At 60.5% G+C, this 12,888-nt stretch overlaps 1 protein-coding gene across 1 annotated transcript; it reads left to right on the top strand.

The window, feature by feature from the left end:
* Nucleotides 1-3,334: 3,334 nt before the first annotated feature.
* Nucleotides 3,335-10,860, top strand: LOC308337889 (testis-specific Y-encoded protein 10-like; the record flags this gene model as incomplete). Its single annotated transcript, XM_080831431.1, has 7 exons — nt 3,335-3,340; nt 8,476-8,778; nt 9,209-9,286; nt 9,426-9,537; nt 9,637-9,782; nt 9,877-9,961; nt 10,663-10,860. 7 exons carry the CDS (start codon nt 3,335-3,337, stop codon nt 10,683-10,685), a joined length of 753 nt encoding a protein of 250 aa, XP_080687557.1. The 3' UTR covers nt 10,686-10,860.
* Between the last annotated feature and the right edge of the window lie 2,028 nt (nt 10,861-12,888).

Genomic DNA, 12,888 nt, shown 5'->3' with positions numbered 1-12,888 from the left:
AGGCAGGCTCCTGGCCTCACCCTGTTGATCCTCCAAGCCCATTGCCGCCCCAGGGCAGAGCATGGGTGACGAAAGGGCAAGCGCTGAGGAGGCTGGGAGTGTGGCGGTGCCTTCTGTTTGTGCACAGGCCCCATTCGGTCCCTGGCTCTCGGTCGGGAAGGGCCGGGGGGTTCCCGGGTGGTTCCCGGTTCTCTTTCCGGAGCACTTGCCGTCGAGGCTCCTTGACCCAAGGCAGATCCTGAATCACCCGCAGATATCAGCCGTGACAGGTGACCAGGATGCAGACCTGCTCAGCTACATGACCAATTTAGAGGTTAGCCCTGGAGACGGAGGCCGGCGGTGGTGCCTTGGGAGTGGGGTTGCAGCTGGAGGGGCTGCGGCAGGGTTGCTCAGAGCCGCGCTCAGTCCCCTTCCCCCTACCCCTCCTCTCGCTTTGCTGGGCCAGGTGGAGGAGCTGGGTCATCCCAAGTACCGCTGCAGGCTGATGTTTTCCTTTGGGAGCAACCCCTACTTCCAGAACGACGTGATCGTTAAGGAGTATCACCTTAGCATCGCCGGTAAGAGTGGGCCTGAGCTTCAGGGGAGCTGGCGGAGGGCCGCCGGGCACGTGGGCCCCGGGAACGGGAAGGGAGGTGTATGGGGTCCTGGGGGCGGGGGAGGGATTTGGCACAGGAGGGGGAGAGGTTGTAGGTTGGGAGCGAGAGCGGGCGTGGGGCCCTGGCCATGGACGGCCTCCCTTAAGTTTCCTCGTCCTGCAGGATATAGGGCGACTCGTTGCACCCCAGTCCAGTGGTTCTGGGATGAGGAACGTGGAGGTGCCAGCCGCAGGCGAGACAGCAGCAGCCTGAACTTCTTCAACTGGTTGTGTGACCCCAGCTGCCCGGGGCCCAACAGGATGGCCGAGGTGAGGCCCCTGCGGCCTTCGTCCGCCACGGTGATGCTGGGGCCCCGGCTGCTGGGGACCGGGGCCGGGGGCCCCACGCTCACCTGGCCTTTTTTCCCCTCCCAGATCATCATCGAAGAGCTGTGGCCCAATCCCTTGCAGTACTACCCTAGGCCGGAAGGCGGCCCATGGGAGTGAGCTGAGAGGAAGACCTGTCGGTAAGGAGCCCCGAGGGCTGGGTCCTGAACTGTGTGGGGAGGGTGCCCGGGGACAGTCAGTTTCATGGCGGGGAAACTGAGGCTCAGAGGAGCCTGGGCCCACGCAGCAGCTGGCAGGGTGGGAAGTGAGCCTGGGGCCACTCAGAGCACACCCACAGGGCGGAGGAGGTGTCTAGTCCGGCAGGTGCCTGCCCCCCATGCTGTGTGCCGGCAAATCCCTGCTCAATCGGGCGAAGCAAGGCTTCGCCACCGCCTTTTCCTGAACTGTCTCCCGTGGCTGTCGGCCCCTCTCTCGGTCCTCCTGCCAACGCCTTCAGTTGGGGATGGCCGGCCTATCTTGGGGAGTCGGGCTCCTTGTCCCGTCCCCGTCGTGGGCCACGACTCCCGGGCTGCCCTCCACGTTCCTGAGCACCGCCTGGCCTCCCGCAGCCATACGGACATCCTGGGAAATGGCCCTAGGCCGTCCACAGGAGGGTCGTGGCGCCCTCGCTGGGGAGGAACAGGGATCCCACGGGGACGAGGCGGGCTCGCAACATCACGTTGGCGATCCCGGCAGCATGTGTTTTCACAAATAGCTAAGATTTTTGTGTGTGTTTTCCTGTTTGTCTCTGTGTGTGTGTGATGCGTGTGTGTATGTGTCGGGGCATGGCCGCTGTGTGGAAGTGGACATCAGAGAGCACCCGAGTTTGACCACCGAGACGAATTTGATGAGGCCTCCACCGTTGAGAGACATGGATGGGCTCGTCTCCGTGGTGCTCTGCCTGCACGGGACAGAAACAGGGACAAGGATCAGCAGGGGCGGCGCTAGAGAGTATCCTGCCCAATGCTGCAGGGACAGGGGGAAGGGCCATAAACAAGTTACAGAGCCCTTTGGGTCCATGTGTCGGCTTCTGTCGGGGGCACGGGAAATGGCAAGGAGGAAATCAGCCTGGTGGGATCCTCCAGCCCCCATCCTGTTGGATTCCATGGGTGGGCGTGATGGAGAGCTTGGGGGCCGGGCGCAGCAGGGCTGGGCCTGGGGAGAGAACCCCACCCTTCCTAGGCAGGCTTAAGCGCGTGTGCACGTACGTGCGTGTGAGTGTAGCGGTTGACTGTGCATTTCTATATCAGGGAGGACGTGTGGTTTTCTCACATGTGTCTGAATCCTCAGGGCGTGCGCGTATGAGTGTGTGTTTTGGACCCTTGAGAATGCCTGCGTGTCAGATTCTGTGGATGTTTCTGGATTGCGGGGGATCACGGGCATACTTCCTTTTTGAGCAGGTCAACTGCGTACGCCTGTGCCGGAGACCTTGTATGGGTTGTCTGTGTGTACGTGTGCTTGCAAGCGCACGTGTGTGTTTGGGAAGGCAGGGATGCATGCCTGAGTGTGCTCTGTGTGTGTGTTTGGTGTACTGTGTGTGGTGTGCTCTGTGTGATTGCAGAAGCATGAACCTGTGTGTGTGTGTTTGTGTGCCTGTTTGAGTGGCTACGTGTGTGTTCCTGTATGACACAGACCATGTGTTTTACTTACATGCTTCTGTACCCTCAGGACTATGTGTGAGTGTGTCGTGCTCAGATGTAACGTCGTGAGTAGCGTATGCCTGCGTGCTGGAGTTTGTGGATGTGTTGGGGTGTGTGTGTTAGTGTTCTTGGGCACACCCGTGTAATGGTTTTTATGGTGGTGCCACATGCGTATGCCTGTGCCGGACACCTCGTGTGAATTGGGTCTGTTCTGGGTGTTTTTGCAAGCACCTATGTGTCTGCAGGCAAGGGATGGTGTGCATGCTTCAGATCAACATGAGCGAGTGTGTACACAGTGTGTACAGTGGGTTCGAGGAGAGTATGTGTGTGTGTGTGTGTGTGTGTGTGTGTGCACACTTGATGGCCTACTTGTGTGTTCCAGGATGACGTAGACCATGGGTTTTGCTTACGTGCTTCTCTATCCTCAGGGGAGTGTGTGTGTGGTTGCGTGTGTTCTGTGTGTGTGTGTGTGAGTGTGCATGCTCAGATGTGTTGGCGTCAGTTGTGTATGCCTCTGTGCCAGGGGTTTTTGATGTGGTCATTTCCGTGTGTGAGTATGATGGTTCCGCGACACACGTGTGTATGTATTTTGGGGCCGGGACTGTATGTGTAGGCCTTTGCCGGAGACCTTCTGTGAGTCGTATGCATTGTGTGTGTGTGTCTGTGTTCGTGTTTACAAGCCCCTATGTGTCTGTATGCAAGGGCTGCTGTTACAAGCCTGAATTTAATACCGATGAGTGTGAGTTTAGTGTGTTCAGTAGGTTTCCTTGAGCGTGTGTGTGTTTGTGTGTGTGCGTGTGTGTGAATGGAGCTTGTGGGTGTGTGTTTGCATTTTCGTGTGTGTGTGTGTGTGTGTGTGTCTGTGCACATGTGTCATCTCCACGCCTTTGTATCAGAGATAATGTGTGGGTGCGTGTAGCATGTGCATGTGTTTGCACGAACACACGTGTCTTGTATGTCACTCTGTGTTTAGATGAAAATGTGAGTCTGGTTACGTGTGGCCTCATGCACGCCTGGGTGCCGTGAGTCTGTGTGTGGGGGGGGTATGCATGTGCCATCTGGATGACTTGGTTTCAGGGATCATGTGTGGGTGTGCAGGGTATGTGCGTGTGTTTGCACGAGCACAGACGCATCACGTGTTTCTCTGTGTTTAGAAGAACACGTGAGTGTGATTTTGTGTGGCCTCATGCACGTCTGGGTGTCGAGAGTCTGTGTGTGTGTGTGAGTGTGTGTGTCTGTGATGTGTGCCCAAGCCTTTGGACAGGGTCACGTGTGTATGAGTGTGTTGGGAGTCCCTGGTCGGGAAAGGAGAGGGCCCATGGCACTTCCCGCTCTGCTGATTATGGAGAAAGGGGCCAGTGGCGGAGTGCAGCCACGTCCCTCCTGACACACAGACCTTGTGTGCATTCCATGGTTACTCAGGGTTCTCTGTCCCCTCTCGCCGCAAAACGCACACGGGCCAAGGCAAGGCAGGCACGTGTCAAGCACACCACCCATCGAGGCAGCTTGCACGGATGGTGCCGGTGTGGGAAAACCCTAGGGGTCTCAGTGTGTGTTACAGAGGGGCTCAAACCTTGTACCCGCCTCTGTGTTGATTAGCCAAAGGCAGCAAAGAATAAGAAAGAATCCGTGAGCAGCACGTTCCTCCAGAGGAAAGAGCCCTGCGGGGAGCTCTCCTCCCAGTAGAAAGGCCATCCTGGACTCTGTTCTTCTCCTGTTTGGGCCGGTCTTGTCCACCTCCTGTGTACCAGGCGGGGAGGACGAAAAGGAGAGGAGCTGAACCCACAGGCACGTGTTCCCTGCCTCAGCGAGGGGCACCCAGCTTGTTGCTCCCTGAGCCAACAGGGGTTTCCCAGCACCACTTCTCACCAGTCCGGGGCTCGCCCCTCCCCGTCCGCTCGCCCTGCACTCACCCCGTCTTCGACGTTCCCCACCGCCTGCACCTCAGCTGGGCTTGGGATCTGGCAACGTGTGCCCACGAATGGATCCCGGCAGAGCCTCCCAGCGGCCCCTGTGGTGCTATGCCGACATCTCATGCTGTTTGTGGAGTCCTGACCTCATTGCCTTGGGGAACTGGGTTCCCTCCTGGCGGCCCCGGCAGCTAGGTGTAGGTCGAGGAGGGTTTGGCCTTCGGGCTCGGGAACCCTGCCGGCTTCACGGTTCGGGCCTGAACGTCAGCAAGTCTGCCCGCGGTTGGTCAGATCTCAAGTTGGGGATCTCAAGTCCGATACAGCCCCTCAGGGAGAATTCTAGGGTGGTGGAGAGCAACGGGCCAAAGGAAGACTGCTGGGGCCATCGTCACGTCTTCTGGTCTCCTTGTCGCCTAAGCTGGAGAGTAGCCTCACAGCTCCCCCAGGCCAGTCCGTGGGATTCATCGTGTCGACAAGATGGAGGGGAAGTCCCAGGCATGCTGACGGTTGCAGCGGGGCTGCCCGCGGGGATCCGGACGTGGAGGACCCCAGAACGTGCTGCGCTCGCCCCACCCACTTTCCCTAGAGCCCTCTGCGGCTCGCTCCTCGGGGCTTTTAGGAAGGGCCTGCCGAGCTCTACAGGGGAGAGGAAAGGCTGGACGGTGCCGCTAAAGCGCCTCCCAGGTATCTCCCATAAACACAGGCGCTCTGCTTCCTTGACTGGGGGATGCCCCGCCTGCCCCGGAAAGAGGTGTTTAGGATTGGACCCCTGCCGCAGGTAGCATGGCTTAAGCTGTTGGGCGCATCATAAGGACATCGGGTTTCCTCCCAGGGCCTTAGGGTGCAAACCAGGGGATGTGGCTCGTGCACATCTGCCTGGAGTTCAGGGCAGCTTCAGGGCAAACACGTACGTGGCGCAAGAGGGCTGAGCGCCTCCTGAAGAAGACCGCCCGCTCCAGGGGCTTAATGGCCAGAGCTGCTGGGAGACGGACGCTTGCTACGGGACTGGAGGACCCAGGGCAACGGTCTTCCACGGATGTGGTCTTGCAGGCAAGGGATGGGGCGCCCAGAATGCGTGTGTGCTTTCCAGTGTACGTGTGTCGAGGCGACGGGGACAAGAAACAAGGGAGGTGCCCTTGAAACCCAGCCTCCCGTGAGGTCTCCGTTCCAGGCTGCTTACCTCTTGTCCTTTGGCCCCTCTCCTGTTCCTTCCCTAGCAGGGGCAATGCCAGATGTCTGTCATTGCATGAATGTCTGTCTCCCTGGATTGCGAGTGGACGTGGAGATCATCCACATGATGGCCGAACACGTGGAAACCACAGTCCAAGGCCGTGGGGGTGCGTATGAAATCCGGTCCACTGCAAACCCACCGCAGACCCGGCCGGGAACGGAATAGGTCTGTCCGTGCACGCGCTTCCACATGCACGTGTGTGTACATGGAAGGCCACGCCTGTGTACCCCTTTCCCTCGGTGTTACAGCCAGCTGCCCACACGGGTACCTGTGGGCACGCAAAGAAACCTTGGTCTGAACACACGGGTGTGTAAGCACTCGGCTGTACTGAACACCGCTGGCACCTTAGAAGGCAGCCGGCATGAACTCTGCGCAGCTCGAACCCCCGCGATAACATTAGTCCAGCCGCCCATGGAGTGGAGCCATGGCGCAGAGCCACGCATCCACCGCCGGTTCAGGAGACGGAGCCGAAGAAGACCTGTGCGAGGGCACAGAAGATGCCGTGGCCTCAAGAGTCGGTACGGACCTGCCGGGGACACGTGGAGGGTGAAGAACCGCCGGAGCAACCACGACAGGCACCTCCGTGTACAGGACGCGGCACGTGTGGCCCTTTGACGACTGAGATGACTGAGGTGTGGTGTAAGAAACCCGTCTGTTCCTGTAATGCTGGGGGAGACCGGCTTGCACTGGCTGCACACCAAAATTGCCCCAAGCCTACCTTGTTGGCCCAAAGCCACACGTTGGGTATCCTCTCTCCACGTGTGGGGGCCAGCCCTGGGGACGTGACGGGCCAGCCCTGGGGACGTGACGGCCCAGCCTCAAGTTCTGCTCACGGTCTGACCTGGTGGCCCGCAGGGGAAGGCTAGAGAAGATGTGTTCTCCTCTGCAGGCCTTCCCCACGGCATTTGTGGTTTCGCCCGAATGCAACGGAAGACACTCAGTCTCTGGAAGTGAAGGTACGTGCGTACGTGCTGTGTCACCTGGGAGCCAGCCCCAGCTTCTTGCCTCCGGCCTCCAAAGGGTGCACACTGTAGTCACCTGGCCGCCAGACAGAATGCCCAACTGCCCATCCACAGGGTTCACCCAGACATTGTCTCAGGGGAGGGGCATCCGGATTCACGTTGCCGGATGCCCTTGGCTGCACGAAAGGCACGCCTCCCTCTGTGCTCCATGCCAAACACACTGAGTGTCTGTGGGTAAGTGTGTGTGTGTGTGTGTGTGTGTGTCTGTGTGTGTTTGTGTCGGGGGCACCCAGCTTGGGACCCTTTCCCTGGTCACGTGACCAGTGGCTAGTCACAGAGGAGAAGAGGGCTCTTATTTCATGGGAAAGGAGGTGCTCGGACAGGCTTCTGCATCTTGCTTCCTGAAGCCTTCATCTTCCAGAGACCCTGTGGCCAGAGAGTGGGCAGAGAAACAGCGCCCTGAAGACAAACACCGAGTCGGGGGAAGAGGGAGAGCAGAGCATGGGGAAAGGACAGGCGGAGAGACGGATTGAGCACTCTCGGTCCCTCTTCTCCTGAGCAGCCAAGGACGTGGCCTGGGGGCAAACTGTGGCCGAACCCCCGCCCCCTAGCCCCGTGCCCCGAACAGGCAGACCGCTTCCGACCTCTGTCTCCTGGAATGGCCCTATTCCGCAATGCCTGGGCTGACGTTTCCACGCACGCTAGGCCAGGGTTCCCGGTGGTGCATACGCTGTCCTCAGTCTTGGACGATCGTGTTGGGGAAGGGCAAGGGACGGTTTCGCATTGACAGGCTACAAACACCGGGTGGAGAGCGGGCTGGAGGAGGCCACGGGATGGAGGGGAGGGGGTTGTGGGCCCTGGGGCCTGGGGCGCCTTAGGTAGAGCCCGAGGCCACCCTGGAGGAGGCGCACTGGCTGCCTCCCTGGCCGGCTCCCGCAGGGGGTGAGGGGCGGGGCCTGTGGCGGCCACGCCCACGGCCTTGCCGCTGGCAGCACCTGGGGTCCGGCCATTGTCCTGGGCGTGGATCAGGCCTCCTTCGCGCCGAGGCCCCACGCGTGCCACCTCCACCTCGGCCCCGTGGCCTCCTGGCCGGAAGCCCTTGTGCGCATGCGTCCCAGACTCCGGTGGCTTCTGCGAGGAGACGGCTGACGTCCCCCCTTCGCTGGGCCGCGGAGCTCCACTGCCGGGCCGCCTGCGGGAGCCGCGTGCTCACCCCTCCTGCTCCGTTCCTCCGCAGCTGCCCCAGCTGGGGGCCACATGGGACGCGGGACTGCCCCCCAATCCTGACCGACTCCGTCGAGGGAGGGGTCCATCGGGACGCGGCTGTCCGCGGACATATAGCCCCACCCCCAGAAGAGAGGCGAAGGTGCTGCTGGGCCTAGGCGTGGGGATGGCGGCAGAGCCAGCGCAGGACGAGGAGGGCCGTTGGGAGAGAGAGGGCGCCATCCTGGTGGTGGAGCTTGTGCTAGTGGGGGATGACGTAATGTTGGTGTGGCAGCTTGCGGTGGTCCAGGTGGCAGAGGACCCCGGGGAGACTGAGGAGGAGGACGAGGACGAGGACGACGAGGCTAGGGAGGTTGGCAGTGAGGCTGAAGAAGAGGGGGAGGCTGAGGAGGGCGAGGAGACTGAGGAGGAGGAGGAGGAAGAGGAGGAGGAGGAAGAGGAGGAGGAGGAAGAGGAGGAGGAGGAGGAAGAGGAGGAGGAGGAGGAGCAGAGGGAGGAGGAGGATGAGGCTGTTGAGGATGAGGTTGCAGAGGTACCAGAGGTGCAGGAGGAGGAGGATGAGGAGGAGGAAGACAGGAGGGAAGAGGCCTGGGAGGAGAGCCAGAAGGAGCGAGAAGCGCAGGAGCTGCAGGAGAAGCAGGAAGGGGAAGAACGGCCAGAGGCACGGCCAGGTCCGCCCCCGTCCCCGCTCCAGGCCCTCGAGGCCCTGCAGTCAGAGCTGGAGCCCATGAACAAAGACGCCAGCAGGGCCTACTCTGGGCTCAAGCTCAGGTTCTGGCAGAGGCGACGGCGTCACCTGGACCACCGAAGCGCCCTCATCCGGGGCATCCCTGGCTTCTGGGCCAAGGCTGTATCCTTGATACCTTCACGGAGGGACCCCGATGTGGCCGGGCTAGCGCAGGAGACTCCTGTGGCAGGGGGCCTGCGTTGTGGTGGCCTGGCTCATGCCTCGGTGATCACGACAGTTTCGAATCCCTGCTTCCGGGTGGGGGTCCCTGGTGGGGCCGCAGGTTGCCCTCGATGTGCCGGGGAGGGGGCCGTGGGTGGGCAGGGATGTCACCGAGGATTTCCAGCTTTCTGTGTTAGTGCCCAGCAGGGAATTACCTAACTAACTAATGCAGCAGGCCGTGCGGGGGCGCAGGGGCCCTTGACACAATCTGTGAGGTGGAGTGGGTCCCGGTGGTAGGAGGGGAGATGCAGGGCGCACTTGCTGTGCAGACCTGCTCTGTTGTTGTAGCTCTTTCTTCTCCAGCCCTCGGAGAGTCCTTGACCCGAAGCAGTTTGTGAACCACCCGCAGATGTCAGCCATGCTCAGTGAGCAAGATGAAGGCATACTTGGCTCCATGACGGATTTGAAGGTCTGGCCCGGGAGATGGAGGCCCGGCCTGGGGGATGGGAGAAGAGGGGGTAACAGAAGCGATTCCTCCCCAAGGCCAGGAGGGGAAGGGTCTGCTGGACAGAGATCTCAACCCTCTCCCCCACTTTGCCGCCCGGCAGGTGGAGGAACTCGAGTCTCCCCGTGATGGCCGCAAGATCCTGCTCTTCTTTCGCGAGAACTCCTACTTCCGCAACGACGTCGTTGAGAAGGAGTATGTCCTCAGGGCTGCTGGTAAGGGGCCTCTGCGTGCATGGGCGGCAGCAGGTGGAGGCGGCAGGGTTGAACCTGATGCATCATCCAGCGCCTTCGCACGGACCCTTCTTCCTGCAGGGTACGAGCCGTCTCATTCCACTCCCATCCAGTGGCACCACTGTTACGAACAGGAGGCCTGTAGCCGCAGACGCCACAAGAGCAGCCTTAACTTCTTCAGCTGGTTCTCTGACCACAGCTTTGCCGGGCCTAGCAGGATAGCTGAGGTGGGTCCCTGTGACAAACCGCGCACGTGAACCTGCCTGTGCTCCCCAGCGGACTGGGATGTGCATCTGAGCCCTGCCCCGTTTCCCCTGCCAGATCATCATGGACGACCTGTGGCCCGATCCCCTGCAGTACTACGTGAGGAAGAAGGCCCCAGCAGAGGGAACTGAGAGGAGGGCAGGTGAGACGCCCAGGGCGTGGGTGCTGAAAATGCTCCGTGCGGCTCCGTGGGAGCTGGGCTCCGCAAATGCAGAAACGGAGGCTTAGAGGAACACTCAAGAGGCGGTGACCCCGTGTCCAAAGGGCATCACCGTGAGTCGGGGAGGGCGGTGTCAAACTGGTTCTGCCTGGGAAGCTTGAGGCAGGCGGGTCAGGCAACACCAGTGAGCAGAGCCGGAGAAGCAGTCGGCTCAGCAGCTGCCTTGCGGGAAGTGCCACTCCCTGGCCGTGAACTCCTGCCCTCAGGTCTCCTCGCCACCGCCTCAGCTTTGAGCCCACCTAAGCACCTCTTGCCAGCCTTGGCGCAGATGTCTGCGTTCCCTGGCGTAAAGGCTCATGCGTCACCCCGTCACTTTTGTGTGTTCATCGGTAGAGTCCTCCCAGTCATCTCCCTGGGCAATCTCCTGTGCCCACCGCAATCAGCCAGAGAACACTGGAGAGCGTGCACAGATACCGTTGCTATGTGGGTGGAGGAAATGTAGGGGGATCGCCATCAAGGGCCGGGGAGAGGGGCAGGGGAGAATGGCCTCCGTTCCCCGAAAGGGCCTTGAAACCCTCAAGCAAACCTGCGTGTGGCCCGTAGAGGATACTCACCGGCCGCCTCATGTGTGCCCGGGTGACTGTGTGCCCGTGTGTCTGTGTCTGTGTCTCCGTCTCTCCCAGGGAACTTGAGCATGTTGAGGTGAATACGCAGAAGCCTTGCCCTTGACCCGGAAAGAGTCCAGGACCTTCAGATGGAGCCGGATGATCAGCCTGGTCCCTCCCACAGGGAACACCTCCAGTCTGGTGCCTGGGAGAAACACAGGGCCGATTGAGGCCCCCTGTAAAAATACTGAAATGTGGAAAAACGACGTCAACCGTGTTTATGTGTGTTACTGTGTGTACGCTCACACACGGTCGTCTTCATGGAAAGGGGCAGGTGGGGAGCCTGAGCTCATGGGATTCCCGTCGATGCTTACTACTCTGCCCCGGCATCCTTATTCCGTGGAAGGGGTGGGGCCGTATGCTGGCCCAGAGGTCCAGGTCACACGAGCTCTGGGACTGCATCCCAGCGTGGCAGAGGTCCTTCCCCTAGGGATGGTGGAGGTGGGCAGGGAGAGGAGATGAGCGAAAGGCCAGCTAACAGGGCCCATGCCTTCCCTGGGGAAATGACAGAGGTCAAAGAAAGGGAAGGACGAGCCAGGGCCAAACATGTCCAGTGTCAACTTTTGGTGGATGGCGATGACCGTCTCCCAGAGATGCTCCCTGGTGGATGACCTCAGACACAGCACGGGTGGGACTGTAGTTTCATTACTCCGTTGAACCCCAGTGCCAGGGCTCTCCTTTCTTCTAAACAAGGGGCCCAGGCCCTTGCTGACACAGTCATCCTCTCAGCCCCAGATACAGCGGGAGCGAGTGGGGGCCAGGCCCTGTGGAGGGACTGTCGGAGAGGGGAAAGTGGGAGGAGGGAAGGTAGGAAAGATCACCCTGTCGTTCTGGCCCAGGTAGCTGGGCGGAAGCATAAATTGCAGGGAAAGGCGCGCGCGCGCGCGTGGGCGCGCACACACACGCACGCGCGCGCACACACACACGAACACCATCGGGTTCCAACCGCCCTAAGCCACAGAATATTTAGCCACTCACATACACTGACACATCCACTCAGGAGCAGAGCCAACACCCCCCAGCCAACACACAGTGATTCAGTCACCCTCATGTCCTGACACGCACACACTCACTCACCCTCCCAGGCACACAACCTTCACCCACTCACATGTCCAGAGACACGCTCACATACTGACAACCCCACGCAGCCCCGTGATCCCCACTTCCCGGCTTCCCTAGGACGTTGGCTTGGGGTCCCCCAGATGGTCAGCAGAGGAGAGGGCAGAGTATTGCTGAATGCGAGACCCAGGACACCCGCCCGTGTGCTGTCTGTCCCGTGCTGACCCCGAGGCTGATCTGCCTCCTTCTCCGTGGTCTGAAGGCAGGTGCCCAATGCCCTCTATCCGCTTAGACCCCAAAAGGGAAATGCCACCAAAGGGCACCCCTAGTCCTCACCAACACCCCACGGAGCACGCTCCCCTGGTTAAGGGCCAAGTGCGCGCAGGCTGCTTTGACCGTGTAGGGCACCGTCCATCTTCTGAGGTCTTGGCCTCTCTCCTCCCACTTTCAAATTCTTTGTGACTTTGGGACTCAGAGGCCAGTCTCTTGCACGGAGCATAGATGTGGCCAGCTTTTCAACACCTGCCCGTTCTGCTGTCGTCCACATCTTACTCCAGTGCTGTGAAGCCCCGTTACTGACCAGCCCCGTTACTGACACAGGGCAGTCCACAATCACAGTACTTGGTGTCTGTGTACTCCCTGGCTGTTTCCACCCTCTATTCCTCCGTGACTTCCCCATTTGCTGTCTCATGTTTTCGGGAAACGTGACAGCTGCCCTGGTTGACACCACTGGATTCAGCTCTGCTCAGCCGACTTGTTGCTTCCCCACGCGTGGGTGGCCCCTTCCTCACAGGCGATGTGTCCTTTGGGTCTACATGCCTCGCAAAGTATGAATTCAGCTGGGGGCAGACCAGTCCTTGCCTCCCCGCCTCCGCCCTTCCTCGCCGCGCCCTGCCTGTCTCTCCCTCCCCATCCCTGCGCACGGCTCTCCCTCCTGCCCCTGTCCCTCTCTTCCCTTCTCTCCCTCCCTCCCATTCCCCCTCTCTCCCCCAGCTCTTCTTCTCCTTCTGGGCTTCTCTCCCTCTCCTCCCAGTCTCCCTCTCCTCCCCCTCCCCCTGTCACCACCCCAGCCTTCTCCCTCTCCAAGGCTGTGCTCCTGTTCCTGCGGTAACACCAGAGGAGCCTCCTCTAGTGGTTTGGGCAAGGTTGCAAGTGCTGGGTCAGTTTGGATTGTACCAGTAATTC

Source organism: Martes martes, assembly GCF_963455335.1.
Source record: "Martes martes genome assembly, contig: scaffold_436, whole genome shotgun sequence".
Taxonomy (NCBI): Eukaryota; Metazoa; Chordata; class Mammalia; order Carnivora; family Mustelidae; genus Martes; species Martes martes.
Note: the sequence above shows the minus strand (reverse complement) of the source record. Positions and strands in the feature narration are given on the sequence as shown.